At 44.3% G+C, this 24,588-nt stretch overlaps 2 protein-coding genes across 4 annotated transcripts in view; one reads left to right on the top strand and one right to left on the bottom strand.

Annotated features, from left to right (window-relative positions):
• LOC110336040 (24-hydroxycholesterol 7-alpha-hydroxylase) overlaps positions 1-6,449 on the bottom strand; it is a 71,530-nt gene extending 65,081 nt beyond the window's left edge. Inside the window, 1 exon segment of the mRNA XM_021218455.1 lies at positions 6,264-6,449. Coding sequence (XP_021074114.1) covers positions 6,264-6,449 — 186 coding nt within the window.
• A 387-nt stretch (positions 6,450-6,836) lies between these two features.
• Slc25a27 (solute carrier family 25 member 27) overlaps positions 6,837-24,588 on the top strand; it is a 24,545-nt gene continuing 6,793 nt past the window's right edge. The window contains exons 1-7 of one of the 3 annotated variants that reach the window (XM_029531431.1): positions 7,096-7,154; positions 7,885-7,979; positions 9,793-9,984; positions 12,286-12,370; positions 15,987-16,109; positions 20,094-20,206; positions 23,188-23,272. In XM_029531431.1, the coding sequence (XP_029387291.1) occupies positions 7,096-7,154; positions 7,885-7,979; positions 9,793-9,984; positions 12,286-12,370; positions 15,987-16,109; positions 20,094-20,206; positions 23,188-23,272 (752 nt within the window). Of the gene's footprint in view, positions 7,155-7,884; positions 7,980-9,792; positions 9,985-12,285; positions 12,371-15,986; positions 16,110-20,093; positions 20,207-23,187; positions 23,273-24,588 lie in introns of all 3 variants that reach the window. The other 2 variants (XM_021217890.2, XM_021217889.2) reach the window with 2 other exon arrangements.

Raw genomic sequence — 24,588 nt, 5'->3', positions numbered from 1 at the left:
TTTACTAGTCAATACTTAAAAGAAAGCAGATTAGTCTCACTGTTCAGTCTGTGTTTAAATGTTCATTCTTAGCTCTCTATTAGAAAAGCGGCTGTCTGTAACGTGGTTAGCTAGGGGCTTCAAGTGGAGACCAAATTCAAACACAGTGAGCTGCTGAGACTACTGCTGACCCAAGCTGCTGCTGTTTAAAAGAACTCTCCCTAGTATTCTGCATGGTGATAATCATTTCCTGTGGAGCCACAAGCTCTACAGCAGTGACTTTCTGTTCTATTTGCTTCTCCTTTGTTCCCCTGTTCTTAAGTTAATGGCAGCAGATTAAGCGTGAGGAAGCAAAGACTCTTGAGGCATCTAATAAGTTTTAAAGTGGTTTTTATGCATTTGAAACTCAGTTTGTAATGTGGGAATCTACATAAACAAGGAGGTATAAGGAACACTACAGAGACCACACAGGTTCTCAGTACTCTCTTGTCCCTGGTGTTAGTAGCTTGAAAAACATCCAGGCTACAGGCAAAGATGCAGTCAAGATACCCCATCACCACCACCAAGTCCTGTCTTGTCACCATTCTATGACACTAGCTCCTCTCTCACGCCGAGCTCTGCCTTAACTCTTAGGGACTTTTTTTTTTTTTTTTTTCCGAGACAGGGTTTCTCTATATAGCCTTGGCTGTCCTGGAACTCACTCTGTAGACCAGGCTGGCCTCGAACTCAGAAATCCGCCTGCCTCTGCCTCCCAAGTGCTGGGATTAAAGGCGTGCGCCACCATCTACTTCATTCTGTAATCGAATTTCAAGATCCTATATAAATGGAGTCAGGTGGCCTACAAACGGTTCTGAGTGGCTTTTACCATTAAAACCACGCTCCAGGGTCATCTAGAGTCTGTGTGTTGTCAAGGCTTCATTTCTATACATTTCTGGACAGGATTCCACAGACATTGAAGGACATTTCCTGAAGGACATTTGGGGCCCTGTTTCAAGGGTTATTTTTAAAAGGGATTATGGCTGGGAGTGGTGGCGCACGCCTTTAAACCCAGCACTCGGGAGGCAGAGGCAGGCGGATTTCTGAGTTCGAGTCCAGCCTGGTTTACAAAGTGAGTTCCAGGACAGCCAGGGCTATATAGAGAAACCCTGTCTCGAAAAACCAACCAAACAAACAAACAAACAAAACCCAAAAACAACAAAAAAAGGTTTTATGGATAAAGCTGCAGCCAGGTTGCAATGTAAACCTGAGTTTCCACTTCCGCAGGAGAAACTTAAGTGCTGAGTTACATGATTAGCTGAGTTACATGATTAGCTGCGAAACGGCTGATGTGTTTTGCAGAGTGGTTGGATCATTAGGCATCCCCAGCAGATAGGAGTGGGTCCTTTTCTCTTCACCAGCAGCTGTGACTGGCACTGTCCTTGTATTTGCCATCTGGAGACCCTCATCATGGCACCTGTTTTCTAACCGGTCTGCACTTTGCCTTTGATTGTCCCTGGCTCTTTATACCCAGGAGACACTGGTCCTCCACGGGGTGTGGGGCTCACACATACTTTATGCCACTGGGAAACTTTTCTCTTTGTCCTCCCTGTGGGTTCCGTCCCAAAGAGATGGACCTAATTTTGACGAAGTTCAGTTCATCGGCTCTTCATAGGCTGCCCTTTGAGTGCCAAACACAGTGGTATTTCCTGCACCCAGTGAGGGGGGTGCTACTCTCTTCTTCCTGGTGTTTTCTTGTTTATGTCTCTGGTTAAGACAGGGATCTATCTTGAGTTGTGGGGCTTTTTTGTTTTTATCTTTGGTCTTTTTTTTTTCCCCCTTTGGTTTTCTGTTTTGTTTTGTTCTGTTTTCTCGAGGTGTGAGTCTTAGGTTGACATTCCTATTTTGTTTTGCAAACTCTTGGGTTTTTATTTCCTCCTGGCTCATGAGCATGTGACTGTTTCGCCAGTATTGGAACAGGCTGCCTTTGCTCCGTTAAATTGTTGCTGTGTCTTTGCCCCAAGTCAGCTGAGCACACTCGTGTGGATGGTTTTCCAAATGCTCTATTCTGTTCCATCCATCCCTGTGTTTACTCTGCTGGCAGCAACACAGTCCCCGTGACTACTAAGCATTGAAACTGAGAGAAACAATTTCTCTGGGGTGTTGTTGTTGTTGTTGTTTTGTTTTGTTTTTGTGTTCCTTGAATCTTTCCACCTAAATCTTAGAATAATGTCCACAGAATCTAACATCAAGTTCCCAGAGAATTTGAAAGTATTCCTGGATTTCAATTTGAACGCAATTGATGTCTTTACCATTGGCTTAGCCAATCAAAGACCCCTGCCCAAGACAGGGCTTCTCTGTGTAACCCTGGCTGTCCTTGAACTAGCTCTGTAGACCAGGCTGGTCTCAAACTCAGAGGGCAGTCTGCCGCTCCTTCTGCCTCTGCCTCCCAAGTGCTGGGATTACAAAGGCATGCACCACCACCAACCGGCTAGATCTCTGACGATTTTAATTGGCATTTTGGGGTTCTAGGCAAATACAAATCAAGCCTATTGGTTTGTATTTTTGCCTAAATACTTGTTTGAGTGATTAAGCATGATTGTATGTTTCACCACACATATGCAGCTCAGCACATCTGCAATATCATCAGTAATTGTGTGCCAGCCTTTTTGAACTCGCATAGGAACTCCAAGTCCTGAGAAACATCCCAACTAGATTGTTTAATCTGGCTAATGGCTGATACCTTAAATCCCGTCTTCTTCTGACCTGTGGCTAATGGTTTATTTCTAACACTCTCTCCTCTACCTTGAAGCTTGAGCATTGAACCTTCAAAGTTTCTTCTTCCAAGTCATAATTTCATGGAGAAGAAAACTAAGCCATACCAACAACACTGTCCTTGATCTCCTAGCTCAGTTGTAGTTCCCCACTTTACAGTCGTCCTAGGTGACATACAGGCGGTTCCCTTCCTAAGCCCACGCGTGGCTCTCCTCAAGTGTGCCTTGTCTTTTCCGCTTTACTTATTATTATTTATTCCGGTGTCTTTGTTGATTGAGAGAGCACTGCCTCTCCCTGGGTCACCCTGACATTCATTTTCAGTGGTGGGGGGACTTGAAAAACTGGGGTACACCAAAGTAAAGCCCCACCCTGGTGCCCAGGAGTTCTCAGCCTGCACTGTGGTTGGCATTTCCAGCTCCTGATGACTGGGAAGAGAAGAAGCAATGTTACTGAGCTTGAGAATGAGGATTGAGAGTTAGGCTGGGACAGACACAGAATCAGCAGCACTTTTCACTAGAGTTGAGTCCACATGCTCGCGTGTCCATGTGTGTGGAGGTATATGCACATAGAGGACAGAGGTCAACACAGATGTTTTCCTCCTTGCCTCCCGTCTGATTTCTTGAGACAGGGTCTCTCCCTGAACCAGGAACTCAGGAACTGGCTTAAGTGGTTGTCCAGCAAGTCCCAGTGATTTTGTATTATCCTGACCATGTAATAAGTCTTAAAATCACCTTCTAGGATTCAAACATCAATGGTGCTATAGCTTTTCAGAGAAAGAACACACACACACACACACACACACACACACACACGCACACACGGTGTCACATAACATAATGGTAGGCTCTCGTTTCGTTTGACCCAGAAAACTACAGAACACTCGCACATATTTGATCTGCGATAGCCTTTCCAAACATTCCTTTAAGATTACTAAACTTCTATGCCCATGGAAGGCTGTGGGAGACAAAGAAATACTTTCAGGAAAGATCCTTCTTCATCTTTCACGCACTAGACTAGTAAACATTTCGCATAATTATTATGACATCCAGGAATTATGATATCCAGTACTGTATGGAATTTGATATAAGCACATTTTTACATTTAAATAAAGATTAAAAGTATATATTACATCTTTTTTCAAAGCAGTGAAATAATAACACAACGCAATCATAAAAAAAAAATAAATTGTGCGTTTCCCCACAAGCAAGTCTATCTTTGGACTTTATCCCGAGGAAACAGTCAAATTGTTGGGGTCCAAGAGTCACCCCACAAACCACATGAACCCTGATCTCAGTTAAACAGAAATGGTTTATTGATCACACACCATGACTGGTCAACCAGAGCAACAGTTCAGGCTCGAGGGCCGAAAGCTTCACTCCGGACATTTCTCAGGGCCAGCTTATAAAGGCTAAAACCAGAAAAACCACAAGGAGCTCATGCTCAGGTAGGTGCTGGAAGTGCTGCCCATTGGTCTCGGCCCCTACTCAGGCCATTTTAAACATTACCGTTTGTACTGGCTAATTTTGTGTCAACTTGACACAGCTGGAGTTATCACAGAGAAAGGAGCTTTATTTGGGGAAATGACTCCATGAGATCCAGCTGTGGGGCATTTTCTCAATTAGTGATCAAGGGGGAGAGGCCCCTTGTGGGTGGGACCATCTCTGGGCTGGTAGTCTTGGATTCTATAAGAGAGCAGGCTGAGCAAGCCAGGGAAGGCAAGCCAGTAAAGAACATCCCTCCATGGCCTCGGCATCAGCTCCTGCTTCCTGACCTGCTTGAGTTCCAGTCCTGACTTCTTTTGGTGATGAACTGCCATGTGGAAGTGTAAGCCGAATAAACCCTTTCCTCCCCAACTTGCTTCTTGGTCATAATGTTTGTGCAGGAATAGAAACCCTGACTAAGACACAGTTCATATTGACCTTTAATTTCATGGGTCCTAAGTGAAGCTTATACTGGTGGGATTTCTCGGGCTTAACAAATCTCCTAACAGGGTATGTTGTCAGCATGACCCTACTCTTAGTCCGGTTATTTTTCTATGTCAGTGACTGACAGGCATATTACAGCACCAATATGAAGTAGTTGGCAGGTATGGAACAAAATGGCTACAGCTCTGCAGGCCTCAACACAGACAAGTTTTAAATGTACAACTGCATGCACATAAGAATATCCATTGAGGGAATGGTTGAAACAATGAAAAGCAGTTAGCAGCAACCCGTATCCCCCAACTACTAGAAGTTAAATAAAATATCCCTATTGGATGAAATACAGCCATCAAAGACTAGAATACGGCTCAGTGGACAAAGTGCTTGCTGTGCAAACATGAGGATCAGAGTTCAAATCCCCAGGCCCCCAGGTAAAAGCCAGACACAGAAGCTCACATCCCTAATTCTCCAGAGGCCAGGGGGACAGAGACCGGCGGTTCCCAGAGGCTTGTTAAACAGCCAGTCTAGCTGAATGGATGAGCTCCAGGTTCAATTTGAGGACCTGTCCCAACAAAATATAGTGGAAAAACAAATTAGGAAGACACCCTGGTGCAAATCTTTGAACTCCATGTACTCCTTCATGCATGGATTAGAACACCAACACATGAGTGGGGCGGCGGGGCTAGGAGAAATACTAATTTATAAGAAAATATTATTCATATATTGTGTTTACATGGATATGGGCATGTGTGTATCCCAGCACCCATGTGGGGGTCTGAGAACAATCTGAGAGATCTGGTTCTCTCCTTCCACCATGTGGGTTCTCAGGTTCAATCTCAAGATGCCAGCCAGGCTTGGCAGCAGACACCTTTACTCACCTAGCCCTCTTGCTGACCCTTCACCTTAGTTTTGGAGGTGAAGTCTCTCTCACTGAACCTGGAGGGGTTGGGGAATAGACTCAGGCTCTTGGGGTTGCTGCAGAAAGCACTTCATCCGCCATGCCGGCTTCCCAACCAAAAACACAGTAAGATCTTGGCCGCCAAAATATGTATAAAAATTAAAAGGCCAGCCAGTAAAAGCATCTTCTCTAAACTGCTCAACATTCAGTGGCTGCTTTATGGATTAAAAAACCCTTACAGTGGAATCCATCACTTATCTCTTCAGGGCAAGGTATAAGGGAGGGAAGAACTCACCAATAAAGCTAGTATCTGGTGGTAGGGATGGGGAGAGAAAGAAAGAATATTGGGGAGCTTTTAATCTGTAAAGATCAATTTAGCAAATCAAGTTTTATAAAATCGTAGAGTTACCTCTACTAGTGATGAAAAATTAATTACTCGTCTTCACAAACTGAAATCATGGAAACTCTTATGTCGCCGCCCCCAAACTACAAGCTTACATCTGCACGTTAATAAACACGCACTTAGAATTAACTGCAGGGAATTACTAACAGTCAAAAGACCTGTCTACTTCCAACAAGGTATGTAGAGAAACAGAGTAGACAAACTGCCGGGAGTATGTGTAGGTCCAATGTTCCAACACTGAGTTTAATAAAAGAAAAATTTGAAAAGGAAATACTATCTCCCTCCAAACTCCCTGTTACTGCTACATAACCTTGATTCTTGCTTTTTCTATAAATTCAAGAGGGGCTTTCCCAAACTCAAGTCCAGCTCCTATCCAGGGAATCCAGCCCTGGATGCACGGGGGTCCAAGCAAATTCTTCAACCAAGAGAATAAGAAAAGAACACAGCTTCCCAGAACGGCGATTGCTATCGGTGAGAATAACTCCATAATGCCCATCTTCCAGAATCAACAATCCCCTTCTCCAGGGGAATCTCCTACTCCCCCAGCCACCCCCTCCCCACCCCCCGCCGACTGAGGAACATGCACCCAGTCTTGCAAACTCTGAGCCGAGAAACTTTGGAAACAAATTCTCTTGCGTACCTGTGGTTCCTTTGCCCCGCCCCAGTTTTTGAGTGATTTTTGCATTGTGGCTACCTTCCACTTTCCCACTGCTTTCAAATTCTAAGAAAAAAAAAGAAACCATTGATTTGAACTGGGCTGGGCTGGGCTGGGACCGAGGAGGCGGGAACACACCCGGGGGCAGCGGAGCTCGAGTAAACTAGCTGTTTGCAGCGGGCGCCTAGCTACCAGCCAATCAGAGAAGTCGCTGCGCCCCTAAGAACTACATTTCCCAGAAGCCTCTTGGGTGCGGCTTTGTTTTTTTCCAGCACCTGAGGCCGCGGGACCAGTTCAGCTGCCAGGCGGGCGGCGCCTTTGCGGAGCGTAAGAGAGGCACATGGTCCCGCCCTGACCTCTCTCGGGCTGAAAAGGGGCGGCGCCGGCAGGGTGGCAGGTTCCCAGGCGACCAGCGGTGCCCAGTGGTCCTGACCTGCTGCTGAATGCCTATCTCCGAGGAGGAGAAGCTGCTGCCGCTCACGCAGAGATGGCCCCGGACGAGCAAGTTCCTACTGTCCGGCTGCGCCGCGACCGTGGCCGAGCTAGGTACCGGCCGCCCCCGCCTCGGCCTCCCCAGCGAGTGGCCGCGGCATCGTGCTGGGGGAGGGATGGGCGGGCAGCCTCACTCCAGGCTGGAGTGCATCTTCAGAGGTTGGACCCTCGCAAGGATGTGGTCAGGTGCCCAGTAGGCCAGCTTCGGGAGGAGCGTGGATTGGAGGTGTCCAGGGTCCTTGTCTTCCCGTCCCCAGGGATGTTGTCTTATGCCTGAGTGAGTACTCTTGGGCTCTTCATGAGCCCTATACCTCTCTAGGAAACATTGCCCCTTTCGTAAGGATGACCTTTATAGAACCATAATTCCATTCGTTCACAATTTTGGGTTTTTTTTTTTTTTTCATCCTCCCTGGGATTTTTGTGTGTGTGTGTGTGTGTGGTTTATAGTCTTATGCTGCCTCGGGAGACTTTAAGATTTGAGTTGGGGGAAGGGGGACGGTGAGTCCTACCTTGAAGGACTTCAGTCGTTAACCATTACTCTGGAACATTTGCTTAATGTCAGTCAGTCACATCACTTCTCCGAGCCTCTACTGTTAAGGGGGAACTCTGAGAAGTAATTTTTATCTGTGGTAAATGCAAGGTAAGGGCAGCTATTAATTGGAGCATTATTCCAGTTGATGCAGTAGTGGGTCCTGGATATACAGTTGCAAAGACCCCAGTGTGGCCTTCTTCCAGGCTCGGGGTGGGGGTGGGGGGTGGCGCATGCAGAGAAAGACATTTACAGCTGCTGCCTGTTGCAGAGAAGCTATTTCTGGGTATCACAAGAACATTATAGAAAAGAAAACAAAAACAAAAACAAAAACAGATCCATCTGCCTAAGTGAGCCCAAAGAAACAAACAACAACAACAACAAATTAACAAGTAAATAAACAGACCACCTAGAGTGGGTTACAGTACCAGGGCATGAGCAAAGGGTGGGGTTTTTGTTGTTGGTTTTGTTTTTCAGGAAGGGGGCAGGGAGGTTTTGAGTACAACCTATGGTCTCTGTGAAGCTATTTGAGATTACCCTTACATTTTCTTGTCCATTAAAAAGAAAGAAAGAAAGGAAAATGTCTCTGGTGCATTAGTCATTTGAAAAATGTTACCCAACCGTCTCTAGCGGGGCTTTATTTATTTGTATGCCTAGCATAGCCAGCCCACTGCCTATTGCTTTGCCCTTTAGACTCTTCCCTTCTTGCCTTTGGCCCACCTATTCGTCTTCTTTCGAATCAAAGCTAACAGAACATTTTTTTTTCTTAATCATTTATTTTTCCTAAATCAAATTCACCAGCTTCTAAAGACATCTAAAAACGAGTCAGCTCAAGTGATGAGCTACATTAGTGGTTCCATGCCTCGCTGAAAGCTCGGTGGCTTGTCCAGAAACGGTCCTGTGAAATGTGTTGGAGAGAAACAGGTGAAGAATAGGGCTGGAAGGCCAAGGGATCAAAGTTAGTTGGTAAAGGGGAGTACATACTTGATTCAGCACGAAAGCCTCAACTCCAAGGAAACCAAAAGGAAAGAGAAGGAAGAAAACACGTGTTCTGAGAAGCAGCGTTTGTACTTCAGTCGAGGCTCTTACCTCTTCATACTCTGTTCAGTTTCATGTGTTGATAAGACACTTTTTAAGGGGGGTGTGTGTGTGTGTGTGTATACCACTGGAAACTTTTTAAGATTCCATATATATACAAGATAAGATAACATCTTAGGGACATTATTGGTTAGATGCTAACTTTTTCCAGAACCTAATGGAAAGATGTAACATATCCCCCTCCCTGCCCCCTCTCCTGTCTTAGGAAAGGTATTCATGGATCGTGGATCAGGCAGTGGTCACTGAAAATTTTTATGTACTCTTAAGCGATGTTCATGAGCTTGACCCCATATCCTTCTTAAGAGTTATTCAGGGCATTGTGTGTATGAAGTGTATTATGGATCAAGTAGTTAAAATATGCTTTCAGATCAAGATAAACTGTCTCTAACTCAACATATAAGCAAATTTTCCAGTTAACTAAAGTTGCGACTTACAAAGAACTCATGAATAGGCCATGTATAAATAGTATTGTTTTAGAAGTTGCCTCAGTTTGAAGAACATTGCTACCCCTGTATACAGAAGATGTTCCAATCTCATTGCATCTTCTCCATCTCAAACATCAGTTCTGTGATTCATTCTCGAGGAAGAAGAACCTCTAAAAATCATAGAATTCCCCTTCAAATTTGTTCTAAATTTGTATTCAATCTCAAATGATAGTGGCAATGGTCAAGGAGACAGAACGGGGTACTTGAAGCTGTTTCTCAGTGGGAAAACTGAAATGGGTTTGAGATTAAATTTTTTATTAAAAAGAGATCAAGGGTTGTCCTACTTTTGTGGGATTATTTTGTTTTGCCTTTGTATCTGGGGATGCTTTGGGGCAGGGAATCTTAGTTTTGGGAAGGCATGAGATTGTACTTTCTAAATCAACCTATGAGGTCAGGACCTATGGTGATGGGTTTGGAAGTGTGTGTTTTCCACGGGCTCCCTATCCGATGCTGCTATATTCTCCCACTTCAGAGTCTCCAAATCTTGGGGGAATGCTAATCCTCTGATTTTAGAGGTTTTTGTTGGTTTGTCTGAATGTTTTGGGGTTTCCTCCCCTTCGTCTGTTTTCTATTTCATTAGCAACCTTTCCCCTCGATCTCACAAAAACCCGACTCCAGATGCAAGGAGAAGCTGCCCTTGCTAGGTTGGGAGGTGGTGCAGTGGACTCCGCCCCTTACAGGGGCATGGTGCGCACAGCCCTGGGAATTGTTCAGGAGGAAGGCTTCCTAAAACTGTGGCAAGGAGTGACGCCCGCCATTTACAGACACGTAGGTATTTATCTTGATTCTAGCTGGTAAGTTTGTTATGGGTTCTGTATTCTTTGCTTTTCTCTTCAGCTGGATCCAAAATCCAGCAAAGACATTATTCTCCCCCTCCCCCGACTGATAAAATAAATCAGTAGAAGAAAATCTTCTCAAGTGTTATTAAGGAGTTATTGCCCTAAATTTTTGAGACTAGTGTATGGAAGTATTTAACTTCCATATGGTGCCAATGCCCTGGGAATTGTCCAGAGGATCCTTGAGACAGGCTGGCAAGTAGTCTAGCAGGAAATGGTGAGGGGCAGATAACATGCAACATGACAGAGGAAGACAACTGGTCTCAACTTCAGACCTCTGCACATGCACATGTAGCTATGTGCATATATAACCACACACTAATATGATTCTGCACACAGGCGAGCATATCTACACGCCATCCTCACTGCATACACATATCCATGCAAAGAAAAAGATAATTCACTGAGTGTCATCACTTAATAGATCCTCCTGATATAAAGGGAGTTATAAGTGTTTCTACTAGGCTGTATGTTTGCAAAGTTTCCCTGTGAGTTCTTTAATGGTATAAGACAGACAGACATGGATGACATACCCATCCTTTACCCTTATTTAGAAACCTTAAGCACAGTGAAAATTAAAGTTGGTTTGAAATGTAAAGTTCTGAATGAGCTTTCAGCTAAATATTTTCACAGTCTTTGAAAGTTAAAATACATTTATCTTTGCCCTGTACATCAAAGACCAACTAGGCTGATACAACAGAGGGCAAAGATCCTTGTTTCATCCAGCTATGGCACTAGACTGTAGTGATGGTAGTGGACCACAGGTGAACTTGCCTTTGCCTCTGTTCCCAGGAGAACTACGTCTGTGGGTTATTAGTGGTCACTGTCACAGAGGAAAACCTTGCTAACCATGCTTTCAAGGAAGGACTCACAGGAATGGGTGTTGTGGCTATGTCAGCTTGTAGAGAGGAGACCATGAAGTTGGTTCCAGAGGGACACTGTGGCCCTCTGCCCCTCCACCTCCAAGCTGTTTCTTTGGCCCAAAGAGCATCAGTTCTAATGATGTTCAGGCTTGCTATTATTAACATTCTACTCTGTGAGTAAGTTAACACATGAGTTTTAAGAGTTGGAGTTATGCACACAAACTTACATTATTTTTGCAGTTTGTATTTTTTTTTTTTTTTGAGGTACCAAGTCAAACAAGCAAATCTCTTGCAGGGGCACCATGGATTGATGTTAACAATGCTGTTTTGTGCCTTTTAAAACGTTTCTCTTTTGGCCCTCATTATTGTGCTGTGCTTTGACTTTTCTCATTTGTGTTAGCCAGTTTGTTCTTCAGCTGAGATCTTGTGTGCTTTAAACCTGAAAGATAAGAACTGTACGTGGATTCTCCAGGGCAATCACATATGCTTATTCAAAGAAATATCCTCTGTACACCAAGCTCCAGAGTGTCCTGTTTGAGTTAAAAAATCAACACGCAGAGCTATTTTGTGAGGTTGTTTTTAAGACAAACATTTAATCGGGGCTTATTTATAGTTTCAGAGGTTTAGTCCATTATTGGCATAGCAGGAAGTGTGGCACCATGCAGGCAGACATAGAGAAGGTGCTGGGAGTTCTACATCTTGATCTGCAGGCAGCAGAAAGAGACTGCCATAGGTCTACCCTGAGCTTAGGAGACCTCAGAGCCCACCTGCACAGTGACACAAGTCCTCCAACAAGGCTATACCTTCTAATAGTGCCACTCCCTAAGGGCCAAAGCATTCAAACCCATGAGTCTGTGGGGGCCATTCCTATTCAAACCACAACGGTGGTTCTCATGTGATGGTCAGAAAGGAAGCAAGAAGACAATTGTGGATCCCTTCTGCCCTAGCCTCCCTTCAGGCTCCATTGAGTAACTAGGAGACCGTTAAAACCTCAAGTTGTATGTAAGTTAATGAATGGACTCAAGCTTAGTGAATTAATATCTGTCATAAATAAATAAGCACTCAGAACCTGCGTGGAGAAGCTCTGAAAGGAAGATAAAAATCTAATTGCTAAAGAATTTGATAGCTGCTGTGTCCAAACATGCAGTGTGGGACCAGGATGCTGAGAGCAAGGTCAAAGAGCAACTTTCTGAAAAACATATTGAGTCCTAAAAGAGGAAGAGGCCTAATCAGGGCAGAGAAGGGAGGCGCTGTTCTAAAGCGGTCAGACAAGGAATAAGGATTCCTCCTTTGGAAGAGAGATGAGGTCAGGTCAGAAAGGGACTTCCTTAGACAAGGGATTGAATTTCTGTTCCCATGGTCTGTTCCACACAGTGTACTCTGGAGGTCGGATGGTCACCTATGAACATCTCCGGGAAGTTGTGTTTGGCAAAAGTGAAGATAAACATTATCCCCTCTGGTAAGTTTAGTTTTGAAAACAAAATGCTGTGACCCCAAAGGCTTTAAGGTTTATATTATATTATGTTTTATGTAAAATTATTCATTTCTACTAAAATTGCTTCTAGTAACAGACTTAATAAAATAATCGAAATTCAAATAAAGGAGAGTTCTTTTCATATTGTATGCAAACACCACGGAAGTGTATATGTGCATTGTTCACATATGTTAATGATTTAGTAGTTTTATCTTAACAAATTCAAAGGGTGGGGGGGAGGGTGCATGGCTATAACTCCAGCCCTTGAGAAGTGGAGACAGGAAGCTAAGAGAGTTTGAGGCCAGCCTCTGTTACATGCAACCCGTGCCAAAAGCAAATATTAATAATGAAAACAATTCTATTGAAGTATCTTCTGTTGGGGCTTCCTTTTTCAAGTGCCAATGTCTTATTTAGCTTTCTATTGTGGTGTTAAAATACCATGACTAGAAGTGACTTCAGGAGGAAAGGGTTTTCTCACTACAGTTCCAGTCCATCACAGAGGGTTGTTAGGGAAGGAACTCAAAGTAGGAACCTGGGGGTAGGAACTGAAGCCGAGGCTACCGAGTCAGGCTGCGTACTCCTACTCAACACGACCACTTGCCCAGGGCTGGCACTACCCACTCAGAACATCAGAAAGAAAATGCCCCTCAGACTTGCCTATGGACCAATCTGATGGGAGGCATGTTTTCAATTGAGGATCCCTCTTCTTGATGACTCTAGCATGAGACTAGCCAGTGCATGGTTTCTATTATAGCTGGTCTAGATAGATAGATAGATAGATAGATAGATAATGAATATATAAAGTAACACATTAAATCATTACATTATCGTATACTTTTGTGATTATAATCAAAAGACACCAGTCTTAGTTAACACAAATGCTTTTTTTAGTTCAAGGCACTGCACATCTGATAAAACACTTGAAACTCTTACATCTTAACACATTGCCCATGTGCCTCTTATTTGGTTACCATTCGTCGAAAAATATTTAGTTTTCTGAGTGAAAATATATTCTCTCAGAAAATCTCACCCAAGAATAAACAAACCAGCATCTCTCTCCAGAGTCTCTAGAGTCGAGCTGACTGTGATCAATTTATGTTTTGTTTCTGCTTTTCTTTTCTTTTTTTTCTTTCTTTCTTTCTTTCTTTCTTTCTTTCTTTCTTTCTTTTTTTTCAGGTTCTGGCTTTTATTAGAAACTTTTGTGTGGTCCAGTTTTTAAAGCCTGTGTCCAGGAAGTAAACCATGGCTCCTGTTTCTGTATCCGTCCTAATTAATAAATCCCTAACAGTAGAGTCTGCCACCTTCTACACTGGGCGGCTTGCTGTTTTCAGTCACTGGGTTATTACTTGAAATTTCTGCAAGAAAAAAAAAAAAATAGCTGGAAGTGGGTTTCACAGTTCTGTAAAGGATAGCAGACTTCCTGCGGGAACCTGTTTTGTGTTATTTGGATACTTTTTGTAACAGAAGGAAGACACACCGTAATGAAGTTACAGTTTGTCAGGTCTGCCAAAGCATGTTTAGCAAATGGTTTTATGTTCGAAGCATCACGTGCATTCCCCGAAGTTCGGGTTGTCACTTAGGTTTTTTTTTGTTTTTGTTTCTTTCTATTGTCTTTTTCCCCCCATTTTTATATTCTTTTTCTTTCTTTTGTTTTTAGGTTGTAAATGTAGAAGTTTGGAAGAGAGCGTTAACAGTTGTGGGATTTGAACTCATACACTAATGTCCTCTATTCCCGAGATGTAAGAATAATGAATGCATTTGATGTACAGTAGGCCAAACCGAGTTGTCCTGGTTGCTCAGGTGTCCCCGATCCCCCATGACTCTCTTCCTAGACACTGCGCCCTTCCTCCCTCTCAGCATCTCTTTGGCCCCATCCTTTGGCCCTCTTTTGTCTTTCCTTCTTACATGGGCAAGGGCCGAGGCAAGGACCGAACCATAGCCACAGGTGTTTCCCGAGGGAGGGCCCCATGTCAGGAGAAGAGCTGTTTTATCCTTGAATAATGAGGAGTCTGGTTCTCTCTTCTCTGTATGTCTGCTGTGTTCTCCCATCCCTGTAGCCTTGACCGCCCCCACAGGCTGAGATCAGAATCAACATGTATAGAGCTGACGCTCAACTTCTGGTTGTCTCTGTGACTCTGTTAGCACTAACATGTGGTTAATGCCAATGGCTTATATTTCCACCATGGCACTGCTTATTAAGACTACAATAACAAGCCAAAGATGTGGCGGCAGCTGCCAAGCCAGATGACTTGAATTAATCTTAGGGACTTAAATGCTAGAGAGAACTGATTCTCAGAAGTTATCTAGTTGTCTTCTGATTCTCATTTTCTCTCCTTCCCTCCCTCCTTCCCTCTGTCCCTGTGTGTCTGTCCATGTGTATGTATGTGTCTCTCTGTCTATTTCTTTCCCTCTCCCTCTCTCACACACACAAACACACTCAAAATACTTTTTTGAAAGAACCATAGTAGCTTTATACCATCAGAATTGCTATGGCAGCCTGTTGGTCTAGCCCTGTGTGTTTTTCTTCCTGTTGAAAAGCTCTGAGCTTTGAAGTCAGTGATGGGCTTGGGTCCCTTTCTGCTCCATAAGTGAGTGCAATGGACAAACTGCCTCTTGTTTTCCACGTTCAGGTCTCTGTACTGCAGAAGCAGTGCCCACCTTTAGGCTTCTGTTTCTGTAGGACTGGATGAGATGATGTACAAGTGTCTGCTGATTTATAACAGAACTGTAGAGAGTGGTTGGTAGGTGCTGGAGAGGTATTCAGCAGTTAAGAGCACTTCCTGTTCTTCTAGAGGACCAGAGTTAAGTTCTCAGCACCCCTATTGTGCAGTTCAGCTGTGAGCACATGTGTGTGTTTAAAGTATTTCATCACAAATACGCATCTGGCACCATTAAAGCAACTTTAAAAACACAAATAGCAGCCTGGAAAAATAAGGAAAAGGTGTTGTCTAGGGACACAGTTCCCAAAAGAAATATAAATATTCATTACACACATGAAGAAGGAACAGCACCACTGGCAAACAGGAGAGTAATTCAGACTCCCTCTAAATGTAAACTAATAGACCATTTCTTACACAGGTTTGCCTGTAATGTGGGTTGGAGATGTGGCTCTATACTTGTTAGGCTTGGGTCCTGCTCACCTCACCGTCGGCTGAGGGTAGAGAAGCCTCAGCCTACAAAACGGAGAGCGAATGCTGTCACACCTGCCTCTTGGAAAACCAGTGCAGTCGTGGGTTAAAAGGATGCTTTTCCAGCCTCTGCCTCCTTGGCTGAGCGTATCTCTGCTGTTTCGTTTGCTACCCTGCAGGGAGATTCTGGCTGCAGAGAAACAGTCTGTGCAGACATCCACACTTGTGAAGCCATTTTCCTTTCTTTTGGATTCAGATGTGAGGTTGTCAGCTTTTCCCTTTAGGTCCTAGAGATGCCTGGGCCTGCCCACCAGTAAACAGTCAAACCACCTTTCTCTCCTCTGGGTTGGTCCTTTATCTTTAACCTTCTACCCAGGGCCTGGAAAAGTGTGGTGTGGTTCCCTTACACACTCTGTGAAGCAAGTGGCACTTTGTTAACAAAACAAAACAAAACCATCTCCTTTTGCGACTAGGAAATCGGTCATTGGAGGGATGATGGCTGGTGTCATCGGACAGTTTTTAGCCAACCCCACTGACCTTGTGAAGGTCCAGATGCAAATGGAAGGGAAACGCAGACTGGAAGGGAAACCCTTGAGGTGAGTTACTCAGGAAATGGCTGCTTTCCCTTCCCCGTTTTCAGCTACCTATTTCTTGGACATTTATCTGATACACTCACACGTTTGGAATGTAATCTTCACTACAGGAAATAACGCTAATTCTTTTCCTTGGAAGTTACATTTGTAAAGAGGTGAGAACACCCAAATTGTCCTTGTGCACGATGATGTGTTGGGTATCTGACAGATCTGTGTCAGACAAACTGTATGTATTGATAATTCTTTGGTCCTCCCAATAAAAGACAGTTAGGCTAGTCCCCTGTTCCAAGCTGAGATAAAGAATTTAGAAAGCAGGGCATTGCCATTCTGGCCTGTAATCTCAGCACACGGAGGCTGGGCAGAGAGTATGAGGCCAACCTGGAGTACATAGTGAACTCAAGGCTAGCCTGGTCTATAAGTGATACTGTGTTTCAAAAGGAGAGAGGGAGACACAGAGAGGGGGAGATAGAGAGGGGGGAAGAGAGAGAGAGAGAGAGAGAGAGAGAGAGAGAGAGAGAGAGAGAGAGAGAGAGAGAGAATGAATATAAATATGAGAATATGAATCATGTGCCCTGGTATGAGCCCTAACTTTGTCACTAGATTTGGTATCGTCTCCTGGGAGTCACTTACCACCCAGTCTCTATATCTTCATTTGTAAAGGGGAGTCTTGATGGTTAACATGACTGTCTTGAAACATCAGTTTCCCTCCTGGCAAGGCTAGAGAAAGGTCATGTGTTGCCAGTTTCTTGTAGCCCATTTCTCCTGGGGAAGGCTGAGCTCTGACAGATGGACCCCCCCCAGGAAAGAGGGAAATCGCAGCACAGAGTTGAGCTGAGTCTGAAGACATCTGCTCCTGGGAGCACTGTCTCTAGCTGAGCTGGACCTGAATGAGGAGGGCTGGGACCTTCCTCGGTCGGCTAGTCACCATTAGACACTCCTCTCGTGCCCTCTCTAGCCTGCCCTGCTGTAGTCTGTGCTCCCCTGCAGACTTTAAAAAGTGTGTAGGCCATCGTGCACATCAGGCCACGAGACAGCACTCTGACTTAGCAGGTGGGTTACAACATCCCAGGACCCACCCCAATGCTTTTCTAATACCCAGGAATCAGTAAGAGAGATTTGTTTGTCTGGAGAGGAAAACACCAGCAGGGACAGATAACAGCTGGGCTCTAATTGGCTTTGGGTTTTATGTTGGTTACTTGACTTTCTTTTGTTCCTAATGTTGGTAAGTTTTGGTTGATGCCATTGTAAAAGAGAAGAAAGATGAGGAGGAGGGGAGGAAGGGAAGGAGGGAGGGAGGGAGGGAGGGAGAGAGAGAGAGAGAGAGAGAGAGAGAGAGAGAGAGAGAACAAAACAGCATGTGGCTTGTGGATCCCGGGACCATAAGCACCACCACCTACACAGACAAAGCACAGAGCAGTTGTGCACGTCAGAATAGTAGTACATTGTCCTTTGGTGAGATTCTGAGACCGCAATGTCTACATAAAAGCCATGCAGCTGGCAAGTGAAAAGCAGGGAAATCCAGTCCACATCCTTTGCAGCCGCATAAGCCTCAAATTCAGCTTTGGTTTTCATCTGCATACAGAAGTTAAGGGTGAAGTCAAGATAGGATGGTAATTTTCACAAAGATTGTATTATTTAATTTTAAGAATTCTCAGGTTGTCTTTTCTATTTTCTAACCTAAAACATCACTTTGCTTATGAGATAAGAGATTTTTAATTTTCTGTTTATTATTATGTTATGTATATGGGTGTTTTGCCTTCATGTGAATCTGCACACCACATGTGGAGGGAGACAGAAAAGGGCATTGGATCCCTGACACTGGAGTTAGAGACTGTTGTGAGCTGCCAAGTGGGTGCTAGAAATTGAACCTAGGATCTCTGGAAGAGCAGCCAGTGCTCTTAAGCACTGAGTCATCTCTCCAATCCAAAGTGTTAGAAGAGTATGTGAGAGTCAGCGTTTGCTGGATTTGGGTTTCTTTGTTTTGTTTTATGATGCTAAGGATCAAGCCTGGCGTCTTGGGCATGTTAGGGAAGTGATCTACCACTGAGCTACACTGCTGGCCCCAAGTCAGTGGCTTTTTAGTATTATTTGAATATATGTGTATATATTATGAATATATATGGTCCCTGTATCGCCAAAAAATGAAGGCTAACAACTATTGCTTCTTTCTGTAATTAATATGAGTGTTAGTGATATAAAAATACCAAAAGTGGCATTTTGATCATTTTACTAGACTAAGAAGAGAAAATCATGACAGAATTTATGGTGCTACCCATTAAAAAAATGTTTAAGTCATGTCAGTTATAGCAGTACACACCTGTAATTCTAGTACTCTAGAGGTTGAGGCAAGAGATTTACAAGTTTGAGGCCAGCCTGTGCTAAAAATAACAAGACTGAAGTCTAGAAAAGAAAAGGAGAAAGAATGAAGACAGGAAGGGAAACGGCTAGAGAGATGCTTCAGCAGCTAAGAGCACTGGCTGCTCCTGTAGAAAGCCCACACTCTGGGTCCATTTCCATATAATGGCTCACAACCACCTGTGACTCCAGTTCCAGCAGAATCCAGCGCTCACTTCTGGCCTCCATAGGCACCAGGCATGTGCTGCTCTTACATACATGCAGACAAACTGCTCGTACACATAAAATAAAGAGACCACTTTTCAAAGAGAAACGTTTGAACCATTTCAACAACAAATTCTTTGGTTATCTGGAAATGAGACTTTTGTAATCTCTTAATTTCTAGTGATTCTGAATAAATATTATTTTATTCCTAATTGTATCAGTTGACTTTTGTTAACCTGTACAGATCTGTCCATGAGACCTGGGATCTGAGAACCTTAAAGAATGGGACAGACTGCAGTCTAAAGCTGTAGACAGCTTTACTTCAGGTTCATATACTTTTATATACAAATGTAACAAAGAAAGCCGTGATCCAAGGAAACATGTAAATAAATGCCAGTAAGCTCATACTACAGATTAACAGAACAGCCCTGTCTCAGAACTTTCTTGGGACAGATCAGTTTAAGGACAATGGCCTGGCACTTGCCATAGATTGTATCTGGGGAAGCATGATAGCAGGGCAGAGGGCCATGCCCAGATTCAGAGTACACGAAGGACAGCATTCAGAAGATCCTTCCACCAAACTGGGTTCTAGAGCTGTGCCCCAACACCCAACAAGAATAAGCGTGTCTTATAAGTTGAATGCAAAGCTTTGTTGCCACAGGCACAAAATCACATCCATGAACAACCCAGGGGACACAACGTGCCCGAGGTAAAAGGGCCTCTGCCTTTTCTCCTGCAGCCTCCCTCACCGCTTGCTCCCCAAGGCACTGTACACCGTGTGTCCGGCATTCCTGTGGCCGTGTTTCAATAGTAGCTGTAGTGAGGATTTTGGTTTCTTCAAAAACCACAGAAATGCTATATGAATGTATTTTTTCATATTAATCCCAGGCGTGGGATATGGGGCTGCTTTGAACTGTCCTCCGGAGCTGGCTGTGACTTGCCTCATGCTCTAACAGGGTCATGATTTTGCCAGCTTCAGCTAGTTTTTTTGCAAGCCTGTAACATTTGGAATTCTGGGGACTTTAACAGAGGATATACACCGGGCTAGAGCCGGGATAGAAGGGATGGGTTGACCAGTTGATGGTTGGATGAAGTACGTTTGTTGCAGTTTGTCAAGTAGTCCTGCATAGAAAGAGAAGAAATGAGATATCCTGACATCAAAGGTGAAACTTGCCCCAAGGAACTCAACGCCCATCAGCAGCAGGAAGTAGCCTAATGATATCATCACTCCCTTCCCCCTCTATCCTCCCCCCCCTCCTTCCCAGTGTCAGGGCATTGAAAAGGAAGAATAAATAAAGAGTAAAAGAAAAAAAGAACCACAAAGTAGCCAAAGTTCCCGTTACAAGTGTCACCTGAAGGTGAAATTTGCACATCTGCCTTCCAAACCCAAGAGTACAGAGACTAACGTGTCTTTGTGATTTTTCTTAGATTCCGTGGAGTGCATCATGCATTTGCAAAAATCTTAGCTGAAGGAGGAATCCGTGGGCTTTGGGCAGGCTGGATACCCAATATTCAGAGAGCAGCGCTTGTGAACATGGGAGGTAACACAGCTTCTTGAATGTCTAAGCCATAATCTCCGAGTCATGAGCACTGGCATCAGGGTCTATGGAAGGTATTGTTTTATTTTCCAGTAACACAAACCAGCGATGGTAGCTGGCACGTCTTCACCTCAGTCAGTGATGTATGAAAAGGACCAAAGACAGAAAAACTGTTCCCATAAAGAGAAAAGAAAGAGTCATTTCTGAGGTCTCCTACCCCAGTCCAGATGATAGTCACTCTGCCCACACGCCCAGCTCTCTCCCCGCCACCCAAGGCTCTGCCCCTGTTCTCTTGGAAATGTTCCTGATCAGCACGGGCTGCGGCCTGGAAATGGGAGCATCCCTCCCACAATGCATCTCTGTCATGCACTTCTCAGTTTTAACTGCTCATTCCTTTTTTAAATATAATAACCATAAAGTTTGAATTGGTCAGCCCTTTCTGATAAGAATACAGAACTTGGGGTGAAGAAGTGAGAGATGTGTCCCTGGCTTCCTGGCTTTGCACCTCTGAGAATGGTCATTTCACGTACATACCCACAGCTTCCTTGAAATGTAGATGGCAAAACTACCAACTCCTCCTATCTTCTGGCATCATCTTAAGCCCACCCCCTATACCCACTCACAAATACCTGCTACTTCGGTATCCCCAGTGACCTTCCAACAGGCCACATCATCAGACTTGACCTCTGCTACAGCCATCTGACGGGCCTCTTCCCCCATCCTCAAAGTTGTATAGCCACATAGCTATCGAGAGATGTCTATCTGAATCACCGAGCCAACATGCCGTGCATGTCCTTACCACTTTCTGTTGGCCTCTCATTAGGTAAGAAAGTGGAATATGATGTAGGATGTTGCAGAACTTGCCAGGTGCTTTCAGCTCCCTGTGCAGTTCATCTCACCTGCCAGAAGGAGCACAAAGGAAAGTCAAGAGCTGGGAGGCCACGCCCCAAGAGGCCACGTCCCCACACTCATAAAGCTGTTCCTCACCTCTCTGCTTGCTGTCTCGTCCTGTCTTGTGATTAGTTTTCATGTACACGTTGTCTCGGCCCGTGTATTGTTCCTAAACCTCTCTCAGGCCCTCCCCATAGTTGGAACTGGCCATGTTAAATGTCCTTTACTGACTTGAGTTCTCTGCTGTCATTACTGTCCTTGGCCTCTAGTACATGTCTGTATCTTTGTCTACATGGGAGCCCCTGAAGGCAATGGCCGTAGTTTGTTTTACTCGCCTTTGCTCCACTGTCTTTCATACTGACTCATCAAATGCTCAGGGCTTAGTCAGTCAAAGAATCCTTTCTAAGATGGATGATAGGATGTTTGGGAATAAATACTTAACATTTTTGAGAGTTTCAGGTCACTTAAATGTGGAAGGTAATAGATCTGTTTTCTTTGTCACTCCATGTATGTCTGCTGTGTCTCATTGGTAACTAATTCCCCACCCCTACCCCCACCCCCACCCCCAGGAAATCCTTGTGACTGTAGTGTCTCAATTGTTCCTTCAAGGTTTTCTCAGAGCCTCAACTCACCCAAATCCCAGTTGCTCTTTTAGGGTCTTTGGCTGTCTCTAGAGTATCAATCACTTCGAATGTGTCTAAACCAAACTTGATTATCAAGCCACTTTCATCTCCACTCTTCATTGTCTCAAAATACCCAACAGTCCATTTTGTTACGTGGGTATGAATTTTGTCCTTCCGTGTTCCTTGTGTCAATTAGCCACTGAGCACAATTAATTCTGTCTTCTCATGGTCACAGCTTGGTTCATATATGACTTGTTGCATCCTCCATAGCCACTAGACCCTTCCTCTGTGGTCCCTTCCTAGGCACTGCATAGCCATTTTGTCCCACTGTCCCTGAACTGGCTTTACCAAGGTGACCACCCCCGTTGCTTTGTTAAAAACAAAACAAAACATAAAAACTGTCTACTTCCATCTTTATCTCAAAAATAGCAGCTCTTCCCCTTAAACTGTTTACCCTTAGAGCCTTGCCTTTACCTTTCCTTCTCTGTATTCAGTTTGTTGGCTATTTCCTGCTATTTCTGCTTTCAGAATTTATCCAGAAGCTGAGTGGCCTCATATCTATCTTGTCACCTGGTCTTCCTGCAGTCTGACCTCTGACCCTCTCCTGAGTCACCTGGGCCAGCACAGGCCTGCTGTTCTCCTGTCTCCCTTGAGTGCTCAGCTCCACCAGCCTCAGCCTTTTGCAAAGTCACTCACCACCCAGGCCGGCTCCTGCCTCACAGCCAGTGCTTCCCTTTCATCAAGAGCACTTTCTCTCTGCTCTCCGAATGCTTATCCTTTCATCCTTCCTTTGGGCCACTGGTGTCATTTTAGTGAGAGACCTTTCCATTTCACCCAAACTTTAAAGTCCATCCCCTCGTCTATTCTTCTGCATCCCTTCCCTTTTGCTGTTTGTCTGCAGAATACATATTGAAAACCCACTGACATCCAGCAGTCTGCTAGTTTGTTTGGCTTGTTGCATCTGCCACCAGAGAGCAGAATAAAATTCTGGACTTCTCCCCCAAATTCTACAAAAGCATCAGTCATGTCTCGTCTCTACCCTCTGACATGCCTGTCCATTCTCACCATTCATTGGCCTATACTTCAGCATGGGTTATCTTCATAAAACCCCAGCACTGTATATAACTCTCCTTTTTAAAACCTTTTTTATTGGCCTTAGAAAAATATATAACAAGCTTAATGTAAATCAGCAGTCCAGATCTGTTGATTATAACTGTCAGGGTCTGACTTAAGCTCAGAGAGAAATTTCTCAATCCAAAGACCCACATTCCAGAGGGTAACACAAGCATAGCTCAATACAATGGGTTCCTATTTCTTTCCTACCCTTTGTAGCTTTGCCTGCCTCTGCTTACAAACAAAAACAGTGTCTTCCATTCTGGCACACAGTCCACCCCCCAGCCTGGCATAATTTTGACACAAAAGACACTCACTGTTGAGTGAATGAATAGTCAACCCTTTCTCCTTCGCCAGATTTAACCACTTACGACACAGTGAAGCACTACCTGGTATTGAACACGCCGCTCGAAGACAATATTTCCACTCATGGCTTATCCAGGTAGGTGACTGTTTAGCCTCGTCTTTGTTTCTCTGTTTCCTGTTCATTTTTAGGATTTAAATTTATTTTTAATTACGTGTATACACTTGAGTCTGTATGCAGGCATGTGCATGTGAACACAGGTGGCCCCTGAGGCACGAAGAGCTTGGATCCCCTTGAGCTGGAGTGACAGGTTTTGGGAACCACAGTCTGGTCCCCTGCCAGAGCAGCAAAGAGCTCTTAACCCCTGTGCCATCTCTCTGGACATATCTGGCCTTGTCTTGAATTGTCATAAATTCTAACCTTGAGGATTTTTGGGCAAGAATGTCAACCCATCATGAGGTGTCATGCTATGTTCTTGAAGGGTCATTTTCTTCAAGTTTGTGACAATTAAAATGTGGAAGAGACAGAAAAAAAAAATCACAGCACATTTCAGATTAAACTCAGCAAACATTCGGACTTGATGGGACTGCCCCGGCGGGTGGGGGCAGTTTCTGACAACGGCCTCTCTAACTCATTCAGCAGATATGTGTGGCCTTCTGTGCTGATTGTCCTGGTCTCCATCCTGCAATGGCTCTGCCCAGGGCACCCCCCAACTGGGAGAACTGGACATATGTAAAGGTGGTGAACAGTAAATAAGGTGATAAAGGAGTCGGTCACTTCAGGGCTCAAAGGACAGAAAACAACAACAAAAACACCAGCAAAGCCAAGGGAAGGAACACAGAGGAAGCGGATCAGACATGAGGGTTTGAGGGGATTCGGCTCTTCTGCTCTTCCTTCTCTTTGACACATCCTTTCAACCGCACCATTAGAATGGGTAGCATTTAGGTGTCTGCCGCCCTTTACATCACAGAGATGTTTTGCCTGGCTCCTGATCTTGTTTCTAAATCCAAAAAAAAAAAAAAAACAAAAAACCCTTCAATCCCCCTATGCTACTGAGGTGACCCTAGATATGTGACATAATACTAATATTCTCAAGTTGATGGTATTAAAGATGCACACTTCCTGCCCCCAAGAATATTTTTTTTTTGGACATGCAATTCTTTGTCCTTATAACACTGCCTCCAGATCTGTGCTGACAAGTGACTCGGTCACCCCCAGTGCCTGTCCCTACCTGCCTGTCACTCAGTTAACACCTATCACATTTGCCCATTTTAATTTTTTTCCAGGCACTGGTCTCACTACCTGAAGCTGTCTAATTTTTCTCAGCCTCTCCCTGAAAAGCGCTGATGCCTCCAGAACAGGATCTTCTTAGACATTTATTATTTCTCATCTTCTTGTTATTGGTAGTGGTGGTGGTGGTGGTGGTGGTGGTGTGAGTGTGTGTGTGTGTGTGT

Source organism: Mus pahari, chromosome 18 (assembly GCF_900095145.1).
Source record: "Mus pahari chromosome 18, PAHARI_EIJ_v1.1, whole genome shotgun sequence".
Classification (NCBI taxonomy): domain Eukaryota; kingdom Metazoa; phylum Chordata; class Mammalia; order Rodentia; family Muridae; genus Mus; species Mus pahari.
Note: the sequence above shows the minus strand (reverse complement) of the source record. Positions and strands in the feature narration are given on the sequence as shown.